The sequence below is a fragment of the Thalassophryne amazonica genome, chromosome 5 (genome assembly GCF_902500255.1).
Source record: "Thalassophryne amazonica chromosome 5, fThaAma1.1, whole genome shotgun sequence".
Classification (NCBI taxonomy): domain Eukaryota; kingdom Metazoa; phylum Chordata; class Actinopteri; order Batrachoidiformes; family Batrachoididae; genus Thalassophryne; species Thalassophryne amazonica.
In genome coordinates, this window is record NC_047107.1 from 107,294,254 (window position 1) to 107,318,624 (window position 24,371).

At 40.8% G+C, this 24,371-nt stretch overlaps 1 protein-coding gene across 1 annotated transcript; it reads left to right on the top strand.

Annotated features, from left to right (window-relative positions):
• Window positions 1-449: 449 nt before the first annotated feature.
• On the top strand, window positions 450-22,625 carry vamp8 (vesicle-associated membrane protein 8 (endobrevin)). The gene is made up of 3 exons (XM_034171057.1): window positions 450-658; window positions 15,725-15,889; window positions 19,187-22,625. The coding sequence occupies exons 1-3, from the start codon at window positions 644-646 to the stop codon at window positions 19,370-19,372; spliced, it is 366 nt and encodes a 121-aa protein (XP_034026948.1). The 5' UTR covers window positions 450-643; the 3' UTR covers window positions 19,373-22,625.
• Window positions 22,626-24,371: the final 1,746 nt, after the last annotated feature.

Genomic DNA, 24,371 nt, shown 5'->3' on the forward strand with positions numbered 1-24,371 from the left:
TTGTACAGTACTGTAACTAATAACTATCAAGCAAACATCCTATTTGTTTGTTAAAAGATGACACCTGGCTCAGGCGTCAGTTTAGAAGAGTACAGTAAGGTGACATTTCTGATTAAGTACCTCACGCTTTGCATCAACAGGTACACACAGTACATCCAACAGGTGGAAACACCTTGGAATGACGTCATCCCGAGATTGACAAAGGGGAAGGACACGAAAAAGTAATGACGTTCCCTTCGAAATAAAAGTAATGGTTGCGGTGCAACGCGAATGTAGTCCAACACCACTAATAAAACGTGGTCATTCCCCGTAGACGCTTCTATTAATGGTTGTTATACCTGCACTTTTGTGTTAGCTAAACACTTAACAATGCTGTAAAGTTTTTAAGCCCTTTACTTTGAAGATCCAGCCGGAAAGCCATTGTTGCACTGTAGTGCAATTGATGCTCGCAGCGAAGGAATTCACTTGGAGGGGAAAAAAGAAAAAGAAAAGCAACCAGGAAGTTGAGGAGCAGTCATTCGGTTCAGAAAAAAAAGCATCAAATCCTCGTTATCGAGGTGTTTAGAAAGTTTTAAATAACGGTGTCCACTTAAAGGAAAACTGACTGATTTGTGTGGTCTCGAGGTGAATCGTTTCCAGAAAGATGGACACTGATCCGGTAGGTGGAAAAACTTGATCATTTGTGTTTTCGTCACAGTGTTCAGACGAGCAAGCGCAAGCGAATAAAAGTTAAATTACACTTAAAATGGTCCGCTAGGTCAGAGCATTATTGTATTTATGCGTTATATAAAAGTTAGTCATATATTTAAATTTTGTCGGGAAGACTAGAACCAAGAAAATGGCCTGTTTATGACCATTGTTTTCAGGCGTGTTTAGGTTAAAAATAAGTATACAAAAAACTCAGTGTTCGAACAATCAGTTGATAATGGGGAAACTATGATGATAACATATTAACTGTTCAACATGTTTAGCAAGGAAAAATCCCAAACTTTGGTTATTCCAGTTTGTCTAATATGACAGGACATTCCTGTAAACTTTGTAACTTCAATATTTTTAGTTTCTGATTGCTGATTGGACAAAACATAAGTCTCAAAATTAAAACAAGTTTTTTTTTTATGATGTTTTAGAGAACTACTGAGTTTAGTCATTGGCAGTGGCTACAGGAGAGACAAAATGCCTCTGATTGGCTGATCGTTGTCACGTGACAACTCCCGTGCTGTCCGATTGGTTAACATTAAACCCGATTCACTGGACTTGATCCCTGACTTCACCCCCACCCCCAATATATAAACGTTTGTTGTCGTTCTATACTTCTGGTACTGTACATGTAGAATTTAGGTTTTGGGATATGTCCCCTGTATCCGTAGCCACTTTCTAATCAGAAATGATAATAATCACTGTGGTCCTGGACCATATCTGGATTGTGCTAAGATGTAAGACTCCTGGGAGTGTGTACATTCATGGTCCAGAACAGAAATATTATTCAAATTTCCACTCTCACCCACCTACCTTCAACTGCTTACAATTAAGGGTGAAGGCGGGGGTGGAGCCTATCCCAGCAGTCATCGTGCATGAGGCAGGGTGCAGCCTGGACAGGATGCCAGTCTGTTACAGTGTTAGAAGAATTATCACCGTCAATTAGCTCCTTCAATTCGTCGTCCGTCAGCAAAACAAACTCACCATGTTTAGCTAAATGCCTCCCCCACTAGTGTGTGCGTGCGTGGCTGACGCAGCGTGCAGTGATACAAAATGTATGCAACCAAATTTGCACGGTAAATGCAACACATCACAAATGGGACGAATAATCCATGTCACGTGACATACAAAACACCCATCAAATGCCACGGATCCACTCAGCCATTATGCAAAGAAGAATATGACTTACCCTTCCAAGAATACCGTCCTGAAATATGAGTGATGTCATTATCCAACCAGATATATAAGTTACAAGGACTTTGCAATTTTGTAATGGATTTGGGTGGCCCTGAAAAGGGCTGTTTGGGGGGGTTGGAATCGGCTTCAACACAACAATTGGATCAACATTACATTGAACATTGTCACATTGATTTTTGGCCCTTCCCCATGAACCTTGGAATTTGTAGGTCCAAAATGCCACTCCTCCAGTTTATATCTCCAAGTTCCAAAAGCTCCAGTTCATCGTCTTCCAGGTCATCTGGTTTGAAACCCGGGAAATCATCATCGGAATCTTCTGTCATAATGAATTCCCTGAATACTTTCCTATTCTCCGTTTCTACATTCTCAGACATGCTGTCTTTATTGACAGCAGTATTTGCAGTCGCCGCCATGATTGAATCGCTTTCTCTGTTGTCATGCAGGCAGTTGGACAACCCCCTATATTGGCGGGATAGACTTGTCTAACCAATGCAAAACAAGCTTTAGACCTGGAAGTATGTCTGACATACACATGAGGATTGGATTTGAGATAATCCTTGCCATTATAATGCCGGCTCTGAGGGTACCCTCCCAACACTAAATGTAGCTGACCGGCAGCCAATGCAAGTTTCTTCGGGAAGCGATATTTAGAGGACTGGCAGAGAGCCTAATGCATAGCAGTCCGCTATATATCGACTACCGGCAGCACGAGAGTTGAGGTTCTGACACACGAGGAAGACTCACATCAACGAGCAGAGACTCAGAGCAGCCCTGATTTTTGTGGCCATTCAACTCCACTTCCTGAAAAATTTGCATTGGAAAGACCACAGCAGGCAGCTACCTGGCTTCTAGCCTGTACGGTCTGTGTACATATACTCTCCGTGCCATTAGGTGGCAATCGTCTGTGTAAGTCATTCAGAAAGTGAAACTGGAAGCTGTGGCGATATAAATTGTAAACAAAGGAACATCTGCTCACTATGTCTTCCACAATTTCACTCCTCACGGATGGCATTGGCAAATCTGTCACCAATTTCTTAGTGCACTAAGTACACTACTTTACCTACTTTACACCCTCCGTAAATCTTGCGTGATGTTGCAAGATAGGGTGGCTGTCTTAGAGAGCCGTGTCCGTAAGTTAGAGCAGCTTCTTAGCTCAGTGGAGTTAGATGTTATGGGCACTCCATATGAGGTTAGTGTTGGGCCAGCTAGCGAGCCCATTAGCATCAGCCTAGAAACGGCAGCTATGGAGGACGGCTTTTGGACTGTGGCTAGGCGTAGGAAGCCCCATAGGGGTGGGTGCCCGGTTGTGGTACCCTGTTCACACTCGCCACTGGTAACTGTGAATCGGTTCTCCCCTTGGATTGAGCCCACAAGTGACTTTCACTCCTGTCTCCAGGCCAAAATGCCGGACTTTAGTGATAGGGGATTCTATCACCCGCAAAGTCAGGTTACAGACGCCGGCTGACGTTAAATGTATTCCTGGGGCCAGAGCTCCTGACATTGCATCCCATCTTAGGGTGCTGACGCTGCTGAAGGGGAGACAGACTAAGGAACATGACATGAGATATAGTCACATAGTTATTCACGTCGGCACCAATGATGTCAGGATGAAGCACTCAGAGGTCACAAAAATGGACATGGAGAGGACTTGTGACCTTGCCAGAAAGTGAATGTGTCGGCATAGATTAATAGTCTCTGGTCCCCTCCCCTCCCTGGGTACTGATGAGGCATTTAGCAGGCTGACATCGTTAAATAGGTGGCTGGCGCAATTTTGTAGACAGCAAGGCTTTAGCTTTATTGATAACAGTCCTTCGTTCTGGGGCCACTGTGGCTTGCTGATGCCGGACAGCCTCCACCCTACTGGGGAAGGCGCCGCCATCTTGTCTGTGAACATAAATAGAGCTCTACAGGGAGGGTAAGATTAGGAATTTACAGCAGGCCACGGAGCAGGTGATTAGAGACCCTGCAAGGCTTATTACAAATGTGGATGTGGAATCCATTAGCTTAGCAGGGAAATTAGTGCAGAAAATCCACGATGGTGATAGTGCAATTTATCTGCCAGGGAGGGAAATTCAACAAGGTGAGATTGTGGCCTGCTTCCGTGTAGACATATCCATAAAAATCATAGAGGGACATGCTTTGCAAACTTAATACTCATTACTACATTGGATGATGTTGAAATTGAGGATGGCCCAGTGGTTGGTCCAGCAATAGCAAAGATTTTGTGTCTGCTATTTACAACGCGCATGGAATGTCTCAAATCTAAACCTACTTCGGGGCATCTTATATATGCTACTCTGGGACCACCCCAAAAATCCAAACACTTCAACTGTCAACCCCACTGAGATCCATAGTCTGGGTCTCATTAACATATGATCACGATCCTCAAATTCATTGTTGATTAATGATCTAATTATTGATCATCACTTAGATATGATTGGGTTATGTGAAACTTGGCTTAAAGCTACAGCTGTCCTCCCATTAAATGAGTCCTGCCCACCACATATACATTTAGTCACGTCCCTCGTGATACGAAGCAAGCAGGGGGTGTTGCTCTTATTTATAAATCTAGGTTTAGCTTATTAGTTGTTGGGGTCACAAATATAACTCCTTTGAGCATCTGATTCTCTGCTCTGCTCAGGATATTACGCATTGCCAAGGTCAGCAGAATAAAAATCAGCTGTATTACTTTGTCATTGTATATAGGCCTCCTGGCCCATATTCTGAATTCTTAGATTAATTTGGTGCATTCATCTCTAACTTGTCAACCTGTGCAGATAATATTCTGATTATTGGTGACTTTAACATTTATATAAATAAGCCTTCTGATCCACTCTGCAAATCATTTATGGAAATTGTGGATGCATTAGGATTTCAGCAATGCATTTGGGACTCGACACACATTAGTGGAAATACCCTGGATTTGGTTTTGGCACGTGGTATCTACGAATATTGACATCATGTCTCTTACATCAGTGGTCTCTGATCACTCACTTATTAAGTTTACAGTTTCACTGCCGTGTTTAGTGAACAACAACCTTATATATCACTACGGCAATGCATCAACTCCTCAACTAAGACTGAATTTGAAGCTAGACTGCCTGATGTCTTAGCTTCACATTTGGCAAATACCCAGTCAGTAGACAGACTTGTGGATAGCTTAAACTCAGTGCTCAAAACTACGCTCAACATGATTATGCCACCTGTGTTAAAATTGTGCTCCCCAAAACATAGTCACCTTGGTTCAGTGATTACCTGCGTGACCTCAAGCATAAGGCTAGAGGTCTAGAACGGAAATGGCATTGTTCAAAATTAGAAATATTCCACATTGCGTGGCGTGATGCTGTCTTATACTATAAGCATGCATTACTGGCTACAAAGCAGACCTATTACTCTGATTTGATCAACAAAAACACGCATAACTCATCGTTCTTCTTTGACACGGTAGCAACACTTATTCATGGACAACCACCTGTAGTTCGCTATCCTTTTACAGCACAAGATTTCCTGGATTACTTTGAGAAGAAAATTCAAGACACTAGGTTAAACATATCCCAGCATGCCTTAACCCAGCCACTACACCCTGCTATTGAGGTGGGCGCCATTACTGAGGTATTACCTAGATTTACAGAATTTGATAGTATCTCACTAAGCATGCTGACGAAACTCGTAACGTCAACAAAAAGCACAACTTGTTTATTTGATCCTGTGCCAACAAAATTGTTTAAGGACCTGTGGCCCACTCTTGGGCTGTAAATTATTAATCTTTCTTTAACTTCTGGATCTGTTCCTAAATGTTTCATATCTGCAATGATTAAACTATTACTTAAGAAACCTAATCTTGATCCTAGGGTATTGAAAAACTATCTGTCAGATCTATTATTTTGCTCTAAAATTCTGGAAAAAGTGGTGTCACGGCAGCTCGTGGACTATCTTACTGAGAATAATCTCTTTGAGCCACTGCAGTCTGCTTTTAGAAAATATCATTCCACAGAGATGGCTCTCACTAAAGTGGTGAATGATCTTCTGCTTACAATGGATTCGGACACCACTACGGTTCTGGTGCTGTTCGATCTCAGTGCTGCATTTGATACCGTGGATACTCATATTCTACTTGATAGGCTGGAAAATATTTTGGGATTACTGGGAGTGCCCTTGCATGGCTGACGTCATACTTGACCAATCGTTCTTACTTTTTTGTACAGTAACACTACCTCTAACCTTAGTGACATGAAATTTGGGGTTCCACAGGGGTCTGTCTTAGGCCCCCTGCTTTTCTCCCTTTATATAGCACCCCTTGGGCACATATTGTGGCCTTTTGGGATTACCTTTCACTGCTATGCTGATGATACTTAGTTATACATGCCTTATACATGCCGATAACTGCTGGTAATCTCGTTCACATAAAATCCTTGAAAGATTGCCTTGCATCAGTGAGAAGTTGGATGGGGGGGGGTAGAGAAATAAACTGTGGTATTAGTGCATTTCAGTCAGCGCTCCAAAAGTATCAAAATTGCCCAGCAAAATGCCCAGCCCTAATTCCTACTTTTTTTTTTTTTTGGAAAACCTATGAACTTACGTTCTGTTGACTGATCCGCATTAAGGGGAGGAATTAAACCGGCAACAGTGTTCTGTTAATGTTATTAGTGTGCTTTGCTTATTGGAAAACTAATTTTAAAAAAGGAAAATCTTGACGTGTGTGTGTCACATTCAGAGTTCAAACTGTGCATTAGAGTAGTAGTTGAGCAGTGAGGGTTTTTAGGTCGCATATCAAAAGAAATGAAATCTATCCCGCATGTTTACAGTCAAACATCTCGTAAGAGGGCACGTTTTCTGTATCAGTAAAAACGTGTGCAGGGTGTGTTTTATGGGAATGCATTGTCATGTTTTGCTGGAAGACTTAACTTCCTACAGTCATTTTTCCTGATCCACTGAGTAACACATCATCAGCTGCATTCCATGATATTTACAACACTTCAAATATTTGAAGGGCCTAGTTAAAGTAGTCATAAATTCATAAAGTTTTTATACTGGAAGAGACTGTTTATCCAAGAGTCAAACCTCCTATAAATTAAAAACTCAGGGAATTATTGATTATTATTGTTATTTTTATTATTATTGTTCTACCGGCTGCCATGTGCTCTGCACTGGACGCTATGTATATAAAATAATTATTTTGTGGCGGATTAATCATTGTTTTTCTGCAAATTGGCCGTTTCTCAGAGTAATGGGATGGAAGAATCACCTTAAATAGCCGGGGGTTCAGGGATGCTTAGGTGCCCCCCCCCCGGAGGGTTTTGCATTATGGGCTTATAAAGGGCCTTCTTTGTTAGTCCAAATAAATATACCAAAATTTGAAGTCCAGATGGAGGAAGAGAACATCTCTGCATTTCAAAATGTGAGGAAATTGTTCCCAAAAATGCCACGAATTTGAGGTTGAAGCTGCGGGAGAGACCTTCATCTGATTAAATGTGCTGAGATTCCAGCTCACCTGTCGTCTCTGCAAATTCACACCTGCTGCTATGCTTATAAATAAAACAAAGGCTCTTTAAACAGCAACTATGTATTTTATTATTTGAAAAAAAATTTTTTTCCTGATTTTAGCATTAAATGAATGAATAATTAAACATGTCCATGAAGTCAAATTTCAGTCAAAAAGACATTTGCAGAAGAGGCCCCACCCCTATTGTGCATAATTTTAAAACATTCACAACAACTAGAACTGTGAAATTCATATTTTAGTAATTACTCTGTGGTGTTTACAAGATTAAAAGCAATCACATAGTCAGTGAGGGTGTGATTTCATGTTGCAAAAAATATTTAGTCATGAGAAACCCTAACGAACAAACACACTGCAGTCATTGTTTCATCATCTCCTGTTGTGTTTATAATGAATATTTATATTTATTTACCGTGTTTGGGTTTTTTTGTTGTTGTTGTTGTTTTCCTGGTTGAAATGCAGATATGAATTAATGAATCTACCAGACTTAAAAATGTACACATTATTTTTTTATGCTATTTTGTCTAAAAATAAATGTCCAAGGGTCATTATCATGTTAATCAAGAAATCATCTCATCAGAAACGACAACAACAGATGAGTTAATGGTTTTTATTTATTTATTTATTTTTACTTAAAAATATTTTAATTACAAGTTATTTAGTGGAGCTGTTGCCCCCGCGACCTGAATCCGGCTAAGTGGTTGAAGATGAGTGATGAGTTATTTAATGTAAGAAAAAACAAACAAGGATTTTCTTGAATAAACTGCTGGGTATAAATTAGCAGTTCTGATGTTCCTGACACACATCTACACTGTTCTGTGTTTGGCCTGATGCCCTGTTTCTTTTGGCATTAAAATAAGGCTGTAACAAAGATTAATAAAATTTGGTGCTCAGAATGCAGGCAGTAGTGTTTCAGAGGGTTATAAATTTAAAAATTTTCTGGGGGAAGCTGGCCTCGCTCTCCCCTGTCCCCCAGTGCTTGGCACGCCGTTTGCTGCAAGGAGAACTTTAGCGGCTGTAGAACTTTTCCCCCAGTGCTCGGTGCGCGACACACTGCAGGAAAACTTTAGTAGCTGTACAGAGAACTTTTCCCATACGTGCTACGATCCACCCCAGAGAACCTTTGTGCGCTAGGCCCTTGGAAAAGGAATGTCATGAAACAGAAAAAAAACTCTGATGTGAAACGGCAGATGATTGATTCTCTTTTCTTGCTCGCAATAACAGACGATAGTCTGGTAGCGACTTGAATCTGCAGAACAGTGAGTCACAACTGACATCTTTAAATGGGTTTGACTGAGGTTGATAATTAAAAAAAAAAAAAAAAGTTAATTTCTGAAATGATCAGAAATGATTATTTTCCCACTACACACTCACGGAAATAGCGTAACGGCCCTACTGCAGTGTAATTTTTTTTTCATGCAGCATAATGGGCCGTTTCACTGTTATAATGCTGGCGAGAACCCTGATATTAGCTAACAACACTGAACAGTGGATGTTGATAATTACATTCTGGACTCTCGTGCCATTTCAGCAGGTGGTGGTAAATCATCTATGGATTAAAATCATGCACGCATGCATGATTTTATTTAGTAAATTCATTGTAAGTACATAATATAATTGTAAATAAGTTAAAAATACATGGACAACACAAGAAAGTGAAACCACTTATTTCCATTGTGGTCCATTCGAAACTCTGACAAAATAGAAGTAATAATAAAATAATAATAATACTGCTAGTAATAATAATAATAATGTGTATATGATAACAATAACCTAAACAATTTATAAATACATTAAGACAGTAAATTAACATTAAAAATTACATAAAAAACAGGAAATAAAATGGTTGAGTTCTTCTAAAAACTGTTGAGGTCTAAACTTCTAAAAACATTGTGGACTCACAACTCATTATAGAAACTTTTCATAATTTATTACCACCCATGAAAAAGGCCAGCTAACTATTTTATAAACACTACCCAATCTCGAGCCCGTGGATCCCCACAGGCAGCGCGGTAGTATGTATACTAAGTCCCTTTGGCTGTTCCCTTGTTTTAGCACTATTGGTCGCCACAACAAATCTGACCTGCATGTTGAATTGACACGGGTTTTACACCGGATGCCCTTCCTGATGCCACTCTATATGACATGGAGAATGTGGCAGGGGTGGGGTTTGAACCGGGAACCTTCTGCACTAAAACCATGTGCACTAACTTATTTTAATTATTATTTTGTCGGGGCCTATGGTTTTGGATGTTTTTGTTTTTTTGTTTGTTTGTTTTGTTTTTTGAAAAAAGGATTTTTTTTTTTGAAAAAGAAAATAAATAATAAATGTTTTTTGAAAAAAGTGCATCTTCATCTTATATCTGCTGCAGCGACCATTTTTATTTGCATTTTTCCATACCATTTCAACTTTGTTTGATTTTGGGGTTGTATAAGAACAGGAGATAGGAAAGGAAAAAAGAAAAGACAAGTGGTAGGAAATGATAGATGGAAGAGGGTAGGCAGAAGGTGACAAAGCAAAAGGTGTCCGTTTCCCGGAGACGTCTTGTTTACAGTCTGGTTCTTGCTCCTGGGACTTCCCTCCATCACACAGATTAAGCTGCAGAGAAATGACACGAGTGAACATCTTTCACATCACAACTAGGCTTCAGTCTTTCATTTGCCAAAGTCACTCTGACACCTCGACATACTTAATCTTCTGACACAGATGAGCAACCGTGTGCCGCAAAGCCCATCAGTCTGCACATTTTTTGCTCCATCTTCTCATTACATTTCATGAAACTTCATTGTATCTGTGCATGTGTGCATGCATCATCTTTCTCCATCATAAAATCCTGAATCTCTTTGTATAGTCTTGTCGCTTTAGCTAATCTAGCTTGAATCTTTGAGGTGACATTTGATATGCCATGACACATTCAAACATTCTCTGGTGGTTCACACTGCTGTAAGATTCAAATCTTTGAACAAACGACTTTTAGCAATCCAGTTGGGTAACAATCCACAGCAACACCTGAGTGATAAAATGAAAGTTCAGCAGTGGCCAAGTCGAGGTTCAGACCTAGATCTTGTTGGAATCTGAAACACTTGGAAAGTTCTTCTGCATAATGAACACTCAGTCATCCTGAAGGACCTGATCATGGTGTACAAGGCTGATCAGTATGAGTTTTGCAACATTTAAAGCTGCTGCAAAATTATTTGCAAACTCGTAGCTTAAAGCAGATAACCCGTAAGTTGGAGAGGAAATGGCGTCTCACTAATTTAGAAGATCTTCACTTAGCCTGGAAAAAGAGTCTGTTGCTCTATAAAAAAGCCCTCCGTAAAGCTAGGACATCTTTCTACTCATCACTAATTGAAGAAAATAAGAACAACCCCAGGTTTCTTTTCAGCACTGTAGCCAGGCTGACAAAGAGTCAGAGCTCTATTGAGCTGAGTATTCCATTAACTTTAACTAGTAATGACTTCATGACTTTCTTTGCTAACAAAATTTTAACTATTAGAGAAAAAATTACTCATAACCATCCCAAAGACGTATCGTTATCTTTGGCTGCTTTCAGTGATGCCGGTATTTGGTTAGACTCTTTCTCTCCGATTGTTCTGTCTGAGTTATTTTCATTAGTTACTTCATCCAAACCATCAACATGTTTATTAGACCCCATTCCTACCAGGCTGCTCAAGGAAGCCCTACCATTATTTAATGCTTCGATCTTAAATATGATCAATCTATCTTTGTTAGTTGGCTATGTACCACAGGCTTTTAAGGTGGCAGTAATTAAACCATTACTTAAAAAGCCATCACTTGACCCAGCTATCTTAGCTAATTATAGGCCAATCTCCAACCTTCCTTTTCTCTCAAAAATTCTTGAAAGGGTAGTTGTAAAACAGCTAACTGATCATCTGCAGAGGAATGGTCTATTTGAAGAGTTTCAGTCAGGTTTTAGAATTCATCATAGTACAGAAACAGCATTAGTGAAGGTTACAAATGATCTTCTTATGGCCTCGGACAGTGGACTCATCTCTGTGCTTGTTCTGTTAGACCTCAGTGCTGCTTTTGATACTGTTGACCATAAAATTTTATTACAGAGATTAGAGCATGCCATAGGTATTAAAGGCACTGCGCTGCGGTGGTTTGAATCATATTTGTCTAATAGATTACAATTTGTTCATGTAAATGGGGAATCTTCTTCACAGACTAAAGTTAATTATGGAGTTCCACAAGGTTCTGTGCTAGGACCAATTTTATTCACTTTATATATGCTTCCCTTAGGCAGTATTATTAGACGGTATTGCTTAAATTTTCATTGTTACGCAGATGATACCCAGCTTTATCTATCCATGAAGCCAGAGGACACACACCAATTAGCTAAACTGCAGGATTGTCTTACAGACATAAAGACATGGATGACCTCTAATTTCCTGCTTTTAAACTCAGATAAAACTGAAGTTATTGTACTTGGCCCCACAAATCTTAGAAACATGGTGTCTAACCAGATCCTTACTCTGGATGGCATTACCCTGACCTCTAGTAATACTGTGAGAAATCTTGGAGTCATTTTTGATCAGGATATGTCATTCAAGCGCATATTAAACAAATATGTAGGACTGCTTTTTTGCATTTACGCAATATCTCTAAAATTAGAAAGGTCTTGTCTCAGAGTGATGCTGAAAAACTAATTCATGCATTTATTTCCTCTAGGCTGGACTATTGTAATTCATTATTATCAGGTTGTCCTAAAAGTTCCCTAAAAAGCCTTCAGTTAATTCAAAATGCTGCAGCTAGAGTACTGACGGGGACTGGAAGGAGAGAGCATATCTCACCCATATTGGCCTCTCTTCATTGGCTTCCTGTTAATTCTAGAATAGAATTTAAAATTCTTCTTCTTACTTATAAGGTTTTGAATAATCAGGTCCCATCTTATCTTAGGGACCTCGTAGTACCATATCACCCCAATAGAGCGCTTCGCTCTCAGACTGCAGGCTTACTTGTAGTTCCTAGGGTTTGTAAGAGTAGAATGGGAGGCAGAGCCTTCAGCTTTCAGGCTCCTCTCCTGTGGAACCAGCTCCCAATTCAGATCAAGGAGACAGACACCCTCTCTACTTTTAAGATTAGGCTTAAAACTTTCCTTTTTGCTAAAGCTTATAGTTAGGGCTGGATCAGGTGACCCTGAACCATCCCTTAGTTATGCTGCTATAGACGTAGACTGCTGGGGGGTTCCCATGATGCACTGTTTCTTTCTCTTTTTGCTCTGTATGCACCACTCTGCATTTAATCATTAGTGATCGATCTCTGCTCCCCTCCACAGCATGTCTTTTTCCTGGTTCTCTCCCTCAGCCCCAACCAGTCCCAGCAGAAGACTGCCCCTCCCTGAGCCTGGTTCTGCTGGAGGTTTCTTCCTGTTAAAAGGGAGTTTTTCCTTCCCACTGTAGCCAAGTGCTTGCTCACAGGGGGTCGTTTTGACCGTTGGGGTTTTACATAATTATTGTATGGCCTTGCCTTACAATATAAAGCGCCTTGGGGCAACTGTTTGTTGTGATTTGGCGCTATATAAAAAAAATTGATTGATTGATTGATTGATTTCTGCCAAATGATGATTTTTACATTTTCTCTCTCTCACTCGAATTTATTTTTTTATTTGAAATTGTACTGTAAGGGCTCGGACACACAAAGTGACAGGAAGTTGCAGTGGTTTGAAAAGTTCAGCAATTAAGATTTTTTGTCTTGTTGTAGGCTGTCTGTACTCATCGTGTCTGTTTAAGCATATTCTAATAATTAAGCATATTCTAAAGTTATTTTCAGTCATGATTATGCAGATCAACAGAAACAAAAAATGGCAGATATGTGGATGGAAGACTTGCTTGTAAACAAGTGGGAGTAACTGCCCTGCTTGAACTATGGTCAGATAGTTCAACCAGGGCAGCTGCATGAAGGCATATTGTCATAGTGGGTCTGTCCACAAAGCAAATCTGTAATATACAGTGGCTTGCAAAAGTATTCAGCCCCTTGGTATTTCAAACATTTGAATTTGTTTATGGCATTTCAAATACAAAAAGTAAATCAAGCTTCTCAATATAAAACATTTCTAAAACTATCTTTCTTAAACTCAAAGTGAAAGTAAATCTCTGCAACCTGATATAAATTAAAAATATAAAAGTCAAGGTGATGGGTTGCATAAGCAATGGGCCCCTTTGGTGTAATAGCTGTAAATAAGTTTTATTGCCAGTTTTCTTCAGACAAGTCAGGGGATGGATACATGAACATTTCCAAGTCACTGAATATGTCTTGGACTTTATTTACATCAGTTATGAAGAAATGCAAACAGTATGGCACTCTATGGTAAATCTGTGTGGAGTAGACAGTTCTCAAAAACTGAGTGACTGTGCAAGAAGGAGAAGAGTGAGGAAAGCCACCAAGACACCCAGACAACCCAGAAGAAGTTACAGGCTTTTGTGGCTGTGATTGAAGAAATTGTGCATAGTGCATGTTTTGGATTTTATATCCCCAGTTATACAGCTTCATGATGAGGTGGAGCAGAGGAGGATTTTCTTAAAAAGAAGACCTGAAAGTTCACCTACAATTTGCCAGAAGGTACATCTGAAATGCAAGCGTAGATTTGTTGTTTTAGTGAAAGAAGACCCTCCTATATCACTTCATCATGAAGCTGTATAACTGGAGATACAAAACACAGAATTTGCACTATGCACAATTTCTTCAATCACAGCCACAGAAGCCTAAAACTTTTTCTGGGTTGTCTGGGTGTGTTGGTGGCTTTCCTCACTCTTCTCCTTCTTGCACATTCACTCAGTTTTTGAGAACTGTCTACTCCATGCAGATTTACCATAGAGTGCCATATTGTTTGTATTTCTTTGTAACTGATGTAAATAAAGTTCAAGACATATTCAGTGACTTGGAAATGTTCATGTATCCATCTCCTGACTTGTCTGAAGAAAACTGCCAATTAAACTGATTATTTACAGGTATTATACCAAAGGGGCTGAGTTCAATTCATCTGTATTCCGTTTTGCTTTTTGTCTTGACGGTTCCTCGTCATTTGCACAGTTCCCGTACCGTCAGTGTTCTGTTTGATTGTCGTCCAATTTCATCCAACCTCCCATGTCCGACGTCTTGCACAAACATTGATGATATCTGAATGGATCAGTGTGTGGGACGAAAAGCAACGAACTCCTATAACTATTTACACACATTCCAGCAGTTTGTGGCTGGGTCATGCGTGTGCGCGCACGTTGTTGTGAAGACAAACCTGTTGTCAAGACAACCAGACCCCACACCTGCAGGTGCTGTGGACAGCACAGACTGGCTGCAGAAATGATCACAGGTTGGCGCTCGGTCTGATACCCACTGTCAGATTCATGTCATTATGAATGTTTCTTTTTGATTTTGTTTAAAGCGTCAAGATTGCCATTCACTTTGTTTTTCTTTTGTTAGTTTTGGGTTTTTCGTTCTTTTATGTCTCTGGATTCACAGGCTTTTCAGTGATTGGAGAAGTGCAGGCTCATTTGTCCACTTTTTCTCGAAGATTTCTGACTTTTTTTTCCTTTGTTCAGTTATTGCAGTGAACACAAAATGGGGGTATATCATTGGTGGGGCTGAGAAATGGTGGATGAAAAGCAGGGTGATACAAAGCCTGGTATTTTCAGTGTCTTTTTTTTTTTTCTTTCTTTTTTTTAATCGCCCTGCTTTAAGATTTGTATCGCCCTGATCTTATTGCCACAGTTTCCAGGGCAGTAAAATTGATAGGAAAACTGTATGATTTAACAGGCCTATTTTTTCTTGTATCTCATGACGGCTGGTTTATGAGTACAGGGCAGATTTTTGTTGTAATATGTGATAAAAAAAATTCTTCTGGTCTAAAAGTTGTAGTTTTTCTGAAAAATGCTTCCAATTACATCAGGCTTGGAGTGCTAGATTTCCAAAAGTCAAACTGGTATCACTGTGTTTCTATAGTGCCTTTCTATCTGAAGGAAACACTCAAAGTGCTTTACAGTGATGCATCACATTCATCCATGCACACACTTGCACACCGATGTCAGCAGGCTGCCGTGCAAGGCGCTCAGCTGCACACCAGGAGCAACTTGGCGATGAGGACCTGTTGACGTCGTATGTAAATGTCTTTGTAGCAAGATGCGGCCCACGCTTTAAGATGAAAAGTAAAGCAAAAAAAAACAAAAATTGTGGCAAGAAAAATGAATTAAAAAAAATCTGTAACAAATATATTAAGTGCTTTTGTTTTGTATGTTTTCTTTCCGTCTTTCAGCCACATCTGTCTAATTAATAGCGGTTTTCCTCTCTGTCCGTTTGATTTCATCCCTGTCCAGGAGAAAGGGGGAGCACTGTCGGGGGAGCCACAGGACAAAGTGCAGGCTTTAAAAGCCCAGGTAGATGGAGTCAAAGATGTCATGACACAGAATGTAGACAGAATCCTGGCCCGAGGAGAGAGGCTGGATGACCTCATGGGCAAATCTGAAGACCTGCAAGCAGGGGTCAGTCTCACTGAGTTTGATCATTAATTCTTCAACATATATATATATATATATATATATATATATATATATATATATATATATATATATATAAACACAGTGCATCCACAAAACAATTCACAGCGCTTCACTTTTTCAACATTATGTTACAGCCTTATTCCAAAATGGAGTAAGTTCATTTTATCCCTCAAAATTCTACTCGCAACACCCCATAATGACATGTTTTGTTTTGTTTTTTGCAAATTTGTTAATTAAAAAAAACCTAAGAAATCACATGTACATAAGTATTCACACCTTTGGCAGCAATTACAGCTTCAAGGCTTCTTGAATATGATGCCACAAGCTTGGTGCACTTATCTTTGGGTAGTTTTGCTCATTCCTCTTTGCAGCATCTCTCAAGGTCCATCAGGTTGGATGAGGAGCGTCGGTGCACAGACATTTTCAGATCTCAGATCTGAGAAGTTCAATCGGATTCAGGTCTGGGCTCTGGCTGGTCCACTCAAGGACATTCACAGAGTTGTCCTGAAGCCACTCCTTTGATATCTTGACTGTGTGCTTAGGGTCATTGTCCTGATGAAAGATGAGGTCAAGAGTGCTCTGGAGCAGGTTTTCATTTAGGATGTCTCTGTACATTGCTGCATTCTTCTTTCCATCAATCCTGACTAGTCTCCTAGTTCCTGCTGCTGAAAAACATCCCCACAGCATGATGCTGCCACCACCATGCTTCACTGTAGCAATGGTGCCTGGTTTCCTCCAAACATGACGCCTGGCATTCACACCAAAGAGTTATAGTAGAGAAGCTTGAATCTTCGACTGGACTGGGTTGCTTGATGCGAGGACGTTTTGCTTCAAGTCGCAGAAGCTTCCTCGGGTAAAATTCTTGCTCTGGTAGTCTGACTTCTGTCTGACCTTTGTAGAGAAGAACAAACAGGAGCCACAAAAGCTGGAGTTTTAAACCTAACCAGACCCCTCCTACCGAGAGGCACACTGCTATTGGCTAGTGACTAAACAGAGTAGTTACAAACAGAGCAATGTAGTGTATTCTATCAGATGTCAGGAAAACTGTAACAAACACTACATAGGTGAGACTAAGCAGCCGTTACACAAAAGGCTATACCAGCACCGCAGAGAGGGCACCAGTGGACCTCAGTCTGCAGTTCATCTCCACCTTAAAGACACTAATCACATGTTTGAGGACAAGGAAGTTAAAATCTTAGCCAGAGAGAAGAAATGGTTTGAGAGAGGGGTGAAGGAGGCATTGTATGTGAAACAGTTGAAACCCAGCCTTAACCGGGGAGGGGGTCTGAGACGCGCTTTGTCCCCTGTTTACAATGGGGTACTCAGGTCAAAGCAGTTTCAGTCTTTTGTTCATGGTAACGAGTCATTCGCGTCATCAGGAGAGCCGTCAGGAGAGGCATCAGTCACATCGTTAGGAGGGACAGCTACCCTGTCATTAGGAGGGTGCTAACTAGAGCACAGTAGGTGCTAATTAAAGCAATTGTTTAGTCACTAGCCAATAGCAGTCTGCCTCTCGGTAGGAGGGGTCTGGTTAGGTTTAAAACTCCAGCTTTTGTGGCTCCTGCTTATTCTTCTCTACAAGGGTCAAGACAGAAGTCAGACTACCAGAGTAAGAAATTTAGCTGAAGAAGCTTCTGCGATTTGAAGCGAAACGTTCTCGCGTCAAGCAACCTGGTCCAGTCAAAGAGTCAAGCTTCTCTATTATGGAAATCACCTGGACAACTGAGAGCCTTCACAGAAACACCAAAGAGTTCAATATTTGTCTCATCAGACTAGAGAATTTTGTTTCTCATGGTCTAAGAGTCCTTCAGGTGCCTTTTGGCAAACTCCAGGTGGGCTGCTATGTGCCTTTCACTAAGAAGACTTCCATCTGGCCACTCTACCATATAGGCCTGATTGGTGGATTGCTGCAGAGATGGTTATCCTTCTGAAAGGTTCTCCTCTCTCCAAAAAGGAATGTTGAAGCTCTGACAGAGTGACCATTGGGTTAAATGGTAAATGGACTGCATTTTATATAGCGCTTTTCCATCTGCATCAGACGCTCAAAGCACTTTACATTTATGCCTCACATTCACCCCGATGTCAGGGTGCTGCCATATAAGGCGCTCACTACACACCGGGAGCAAGAGGGGATTAAGGGCTTTGCCCAGGGGCCCTTAGTGATTTTCCAGTCAGGCGGGGATTTGAACCCATGATCTTCTGGACTCAAGCCCAACACCTTAACCACTAGACAATCACCTCCCTTCTTGGTCACCTCCCTGTCTAAGGCACTAAGGCCCTTCTCCACCGATTATTCAATTTAGACAGGCGGCCAGCTCTAGAAAGAGTCCTGGTGGATCTGAATTTCTTCCCTTTATGGATGATGGAGGCCACTGTGCTCACTGGGACCTTCAAAGCAGCAGAAATGTTTCTGTCGTCTTCCCCAGATTTGTTCCTCAAGACAATCCTGTCTCGGTTGTTTACAAACAATTCCTTCATGCTTGGTTTGTGTTCTCACATGCACCGTCAACTGTGGGACTTTATATGTAGACAGGTGTGTGTCTTCCCAAAACATGTCCAATCAACTGAATTTATCCCAGGTGGACTACAGTTAAGCTGTAGAAACATCTCAAGGATGATCAGTGGAAACACGATGTACCTGAGCTCAGTTTTGAGCTTCATGGCAAATGCTGTGAATACTTGATTTCTTGGGGGGAGGGGGGGTATTTTTAATAAATTTGCACAAATCTCAAAACTTTTTTTGCATTGTCATTATGGGGTGTTGTGTGTAGAATCTTGAGGAAAAAAATTAATTTTGTCCCTTTTGGAATAAGGCTGTCAAGGTCCTCACCAGCATAGGGGTGAACTTAGTGGGACATAGCCCCATGAGGAGCATTGCATATAACCCTTTCAAACATTTCCTGCATTTTGAGGGTCACTTTGTGTTGCTAACTTGAACATTAAATAACAAGTGACATGACCTTTAAAAAAAAAAAAAAGTGGGGGGGGGGGCAGAAAAATCCCCTATGCTGGTTAAATCACAGCATAGGGGCCCCCAATGCTCAGCTGTGCTGGTGAGAACCTTGGCTGTAACATAACAAAATGTGGAAAAAGTGAAGCACTGTGAATACTTTCCGGATGCACTGTAGCATTACAAAAATTGTTGCTTTCCAGATACTTATTGTTCTGACTGTATGTAACCTAATTAGTTGTCACGAAGAAGGAAAAATTAGGAGTTGGACTTCAGGGATACATGAGAATTAAGTGACTGAGATGTCTTTTATGTTTGCTCTCACTCAGGCTCAGAACTTCAAGCAGACATCCCACAAAGTGGCTCGCTCCTATTGGTGGAAGAACGTCAAGCTGATTGTGGTCATTGTTGTGATCGTCCTCATCATCATCCTGATCATCATTTTGCTGGCCACCGGCGTCATCCCTGTCAATGGGTCCATGCCACCTATGCAACCTGCCACCATCAAACCCTAAACACACACTTTCCAGTTGCACAATACACCAAGTATAGAATCTTTTCAACTACGGCTGCCTGGTGAAGCCTTTATTACTTCTACGTTAATTTATTCTACTGACTTACTTTCTTATGTTGGAATTCATGGATTTTGTAACTTGTTTTAAAGAAATTTGCTAGTTTATGTGACCCTTATGGGTCTAGCTGCCATCTGTACAACTCAGTCCTTCCATAACTAAACTTAATCTTTGAACCAAACATCTGAAGGTTTGAGGTCTTCACCCAACAGCAGCAAGAACTCACATTGTTTTCAGTCGTCCCGTGACCTTTTACAGACCTGACAACTGCAACACATTTTGCTCATCTGTATGCATTTGATGTTTCGACTACACTATTAAACAGAAGCTCCAAAAATGTTTTGGGTTGGAGCGTGGCGGTAGTGGTAAGGGCTACGCTGTTTCCAGGTGAGCAGCATGTGTAAAGCTGCTACAGATTTGCTTTTTCTCAGATGTTCTTCACAAAAAATACCATTTAAACATCATTGTAGTAGCAGAGAGAGCTCAGTGAACTTCATTGTGACGGGGTGATCCAGCACATGGGTACCTGAGTGTTGGATCTCAGTGTGCTGGAGAAGGGCACGCCCACGCTTCACATGGCTGATGGGTAGCTATTTTCAAGAGGTGGGGGTGGATGTGTTATTTTCTTGGGTCGTTGCCATCCAGGACTCAAGCCTGTTCCATTCTGTCTTGGATGCAGCAAAGCATGAAACCAGAGTGCATGCTGCTAGACTTGACGTGTGAAGTGGGGGGGGGGGGGGGCTCTGTCTAGTGTTCTTGGGTTTAACTGGTTTCTTTCCTGAAGGCAGGTGATAATGTAGGAGTGTTTTGGGTTCAACCCACATTTGGTGCAGCGTGTTGAAGCGTGGCGACTAGATTGTGGAGCAGGTCTGCTGAAGTGGAGATGTATGAGGGTGGAATCTACGAGTAAATGGACGTCTTGATGTTTTCTAGTCAGTTAGTGGTGAACCTTGTGTAGTTTTAGGTGTACTAAAATGAAAGGAACAGAATTTTGCAATAGAAGAGAGTGCAAAAATTACATTGAATGTAACATCATTATATGAGGGTGTTTCTTCCCTCAGGGTGGGAGGACACTCCCTCCCACACCTGCTATCGTTTGTCATGCTGTGTAAATGTTCATTTCTAGATAAAAAAAAAATTTCTGTCATTGGCAGGTCTGCGGCAAGCCTTCCTTTAAAACTGTTTTCTTGCCAGCAGTAAGCTTTTATTTGAAAAGGGTAAATGGGGGAACCACATGTCCATATAGTGTTTTAGTTTTCTGGTGGGAAAAGTGCTGAGAAAGCTCCCACAAATTCATCATCTCAGAGGTTTCAGAGTTTTCAGTGGGGGGATGCCTGTGTGTGGGATTTGTTTATATGACAACAATAAATGGTGAACTACCTTTATAATGTATGGTGATTAAAAAGTACTCACCCTCAGCAAAAACCAGGCATTTGCCCAATCTGCTACCACAGATGAGTTTTTTGTTGTTGTTGTTGTTGTTGTCTGGTAGACGTTTGCGTGATAAGTCAATAAAAATAAACATCTCATTCCCTAAAAAGACATTGCACCCACATCATAGCATTTTTCTAAGAAGTTCTACGATTTTTTTTTTTTCTTTTTTCCACTTTAAAACTGGTGGTTTTCAGCTCTGGGGAACAAAATAAAACCACTGGGAGCAGCATTTTTCCTGGAGGCAACTGCATGCAGCCACACAGACTCTTTTCTCATTTAGAGCAAATCGAAAATGATGCACGCATCCAGAGGGGTGGGGGGGTAAAACTATATGGGCATGTGTCCTTACTGTATACAGGTGTGTATTAGACGCCTTTATGAGCAATAGTGATCGTCATCTCTTTCCACTTCTTTAAAAAGTAATTCAAAATGTAGTGTATAAATGCGACAGTTGGCTACTTTTCTGACATTACACAAACAAAAACTGACATTGTTACCACATTAATGCTTTTGTGTCTTTAACGAAAAGCTAAACTCTTAACCAGTTGAAACATTCTTGTGTTAATGAAGAAATCTGTATAGCATATAACTGGGGTGTTTATGCTATAATTGCTGTACTTATCATTCATTCATTCTTTCATTTTCCTCCACTTGTCTGGGCAACAGGTTAAACAGCTCATCCCTCGCTTCCCTATTCTCAGCCAAGCTGAACTGCTGGCATTCATTTGGTGTTTAAAGTCTTTGTTGCGCAATTGGGCACAATAACAAAATGTCAACCAGCTGATAATTGCACCAACTTTGTAGCTGTTCTAGAAATGGAGAAGACTTCGCCGAATTATATATTTGTACATTTGTGCTGCGAGCTGTGCTTTTTAATGGATCTTTTTCATTGTTTTCATCAGCATGTGTTTGTTTTATCGGGGTTAGTTTGTAGAATAAGTGCAGTACTTTGAGTTCCAGCGTTATGAGGGCGCAGTCAGGAAATGAGCTGCAGACTTTGAACCTTTGGTACTTTAATTATATAAACAGACCACCTGGGTCAAGTGTTAAAGGTCAGGTCTCAAGAATACGCTGCTCCCACGCTCCAAGGTCAGACCTCACCATCCAACCAGCTGAGAGAGGTCATCTACAGCCTGTCAATAGCGCCTCCTACTGGCTACATGTCATACAAAGTAAATGCCAATCTGAAAAATTGAATTGTGAACTAATTCTGAACACACACACATCATCAGCCTCCCTCTGTTGTTACACAACCTGTTCTGTTCTCCAGAGGTCAAAGTAGTTTTCATTATAAAATGTACATAGTTAAATTCTTATCACTTGTTTATATGCACAGCAGAACTTTACCACATCAAACTGTCTTTAATGTAGAGGTGGTTTATTGTAAAGCTTTTAATGTTTTTCTATTTGATGCAGCAACGACAGTCAGTGATTTTTGTGTAAACTGATGATTCCCACTGAGTCATGAGAAAACTTCTTTAAGGTGCCTTCATTCTTTTTGCTTTATATTTTCCTGAAGGTCAAAAGAGAAAGCAGTGCCTTAAAAACCAAACTGCTCGTTATTAGTGTACGTCTTCAAACTCATTCTGTTTATGCAAATCTGTCTATTTTAGACTTTTATCATTTGAGATTCTGCAGCTCTGATCAACTGAGATACATGTATGTCTAACTTTTTGATTGGAAGAATTAATAAGGGTGTTGTTTTAATGACTTGATTTAACAATTTTAAAGGTCTGATATCTAATAAATAATATTTACTTGCTCAGTGATGTTTTTTGTTTGGGAGGGGAGGCGGGCTGTCAGCAGGTGGAGACAGAGAGCAGTTTGAAGGTTTTCACTGCTAGTGCTCTGATAAAACTATCACAGGGGAATTGTGGGAAATGTCTGTCTCCTATAAAGCTAAGGCATACATATATATAAATAAAACTACAGTACATTTTGCATTTCAAAATGAGTTTTAAATATCAAACTGATTTGACCCTCTTAAAGGTGTTTAATATTATTCAACCTTTGCTCCATTTTTAGATGTTTTGGGGTCATTGTTTAATTCTGGACAATTCCCCACATTGGCACATTATTTATTTTGAATGCAAAAACCATTGCTGCAAGCAGACGCTAACAGGCTCATTAATGTTATTAATCGGGGCAATAATTACTCAGAGTAAGGTGTTTCTTGTTGCCAAAGAACGGGTGAAATTTGTCATTAGATGTGTTCAATTGCATGGACCATTTCCACGTGGAATGCCCTAAACGTAAATACTAAATGTTTTATACAGTTAGCTGCTTACCTTAGCCTCCAGGTGTCACTGCTGTCCACTGAGGAGCTGCAAGCCAACTGCTGAAAAGTGGTTCATTTATCGAGGTTTTGATTAGCGACCTCTACTGGTCAATAAGAATATGATATAGCAAAAAAATACAAGAGTGAGCCGAACACAAACCCAACACAAAATGCACTGTGTTGTCTGTGTAATGACACAAATACATGCGTTTGAGAATACTTATGATGGTCATTGATTGATACGTTCTTGCCTTTGTCATAATGAAAACATGAAATTCATAATAGAAATTTATGACACTGTCTTAGTTAATAAATATGTGTGTGTGTCTGCACAGAGCAGTGAAAATGCTTTGTAACTAGTGTTTTGGTTAACAGGGCAGTGAAATTGCCCTTTGAATCTATGTTTAGGTAGTCGAAGTAATGCTATGGCAGACAACTGAACAATTAAAAGCATCAGAGAGCATTTAAAAGATTGGAATGATTGGAACTTTGGTCCAGAGAGTGTGTAGCAATTACAGGGGCATCACACTACTCGGCCTCCCTGGTAAAGTCTACTCCAGGATGCTGGAAAGGAGGGTGTGGCTAATAGTCGAACCTCTGATACAAGAGGAACAATGCAGGTTCTGTCCTGGTTGTGGAACAACCAACCAGCTCTTCACTCTCACAAAGATCCTGGAGGTTGCCTGGGAGTGTGCCCATCCATGTGTTTTGTGGACTTGGAGAAGGCGTATGATCAGGTACCCCAGGAGATACTGTGGGAGGTGCTGTGGAATTATGGATTGAGGGGGTCCCTTCTCAGGGCCATCTAATCTCTGTACACACAAAGCGCGAGCTGTGTTTGGGTACTTGGCAGTAAGTCGGACTTGTTTCTGGTGGGGGTTGGCCTCTGCCAGGGCTGCGCCTTGTCACCAATCCTGTTTGTGATTTTCATGGACAGGATATCGAGGCATAGTCGGGGGAGGAGGTTTTCCACTTTGGTGAGCTCAGTGTCTCATCACTGTTTTTTGCAGATGATGTGGTCCTGTTGGCTTCATCTGCCTGTGACCTCCAACACTCACTGGATTGGTTCACAGCTGAATGTGAAGCGGCTGGGATGATGATCAGCACCTCTAAATCTGAGGCCATGGTTTTCAGCAGGAAACTGATGGATTGCCTACTCTGGGAAGGGAATGAGGTCTTGCACCAAGTGAAGGAGTTCAAGTACCTCAGGGTCTTGTTCACAAGTGGGGA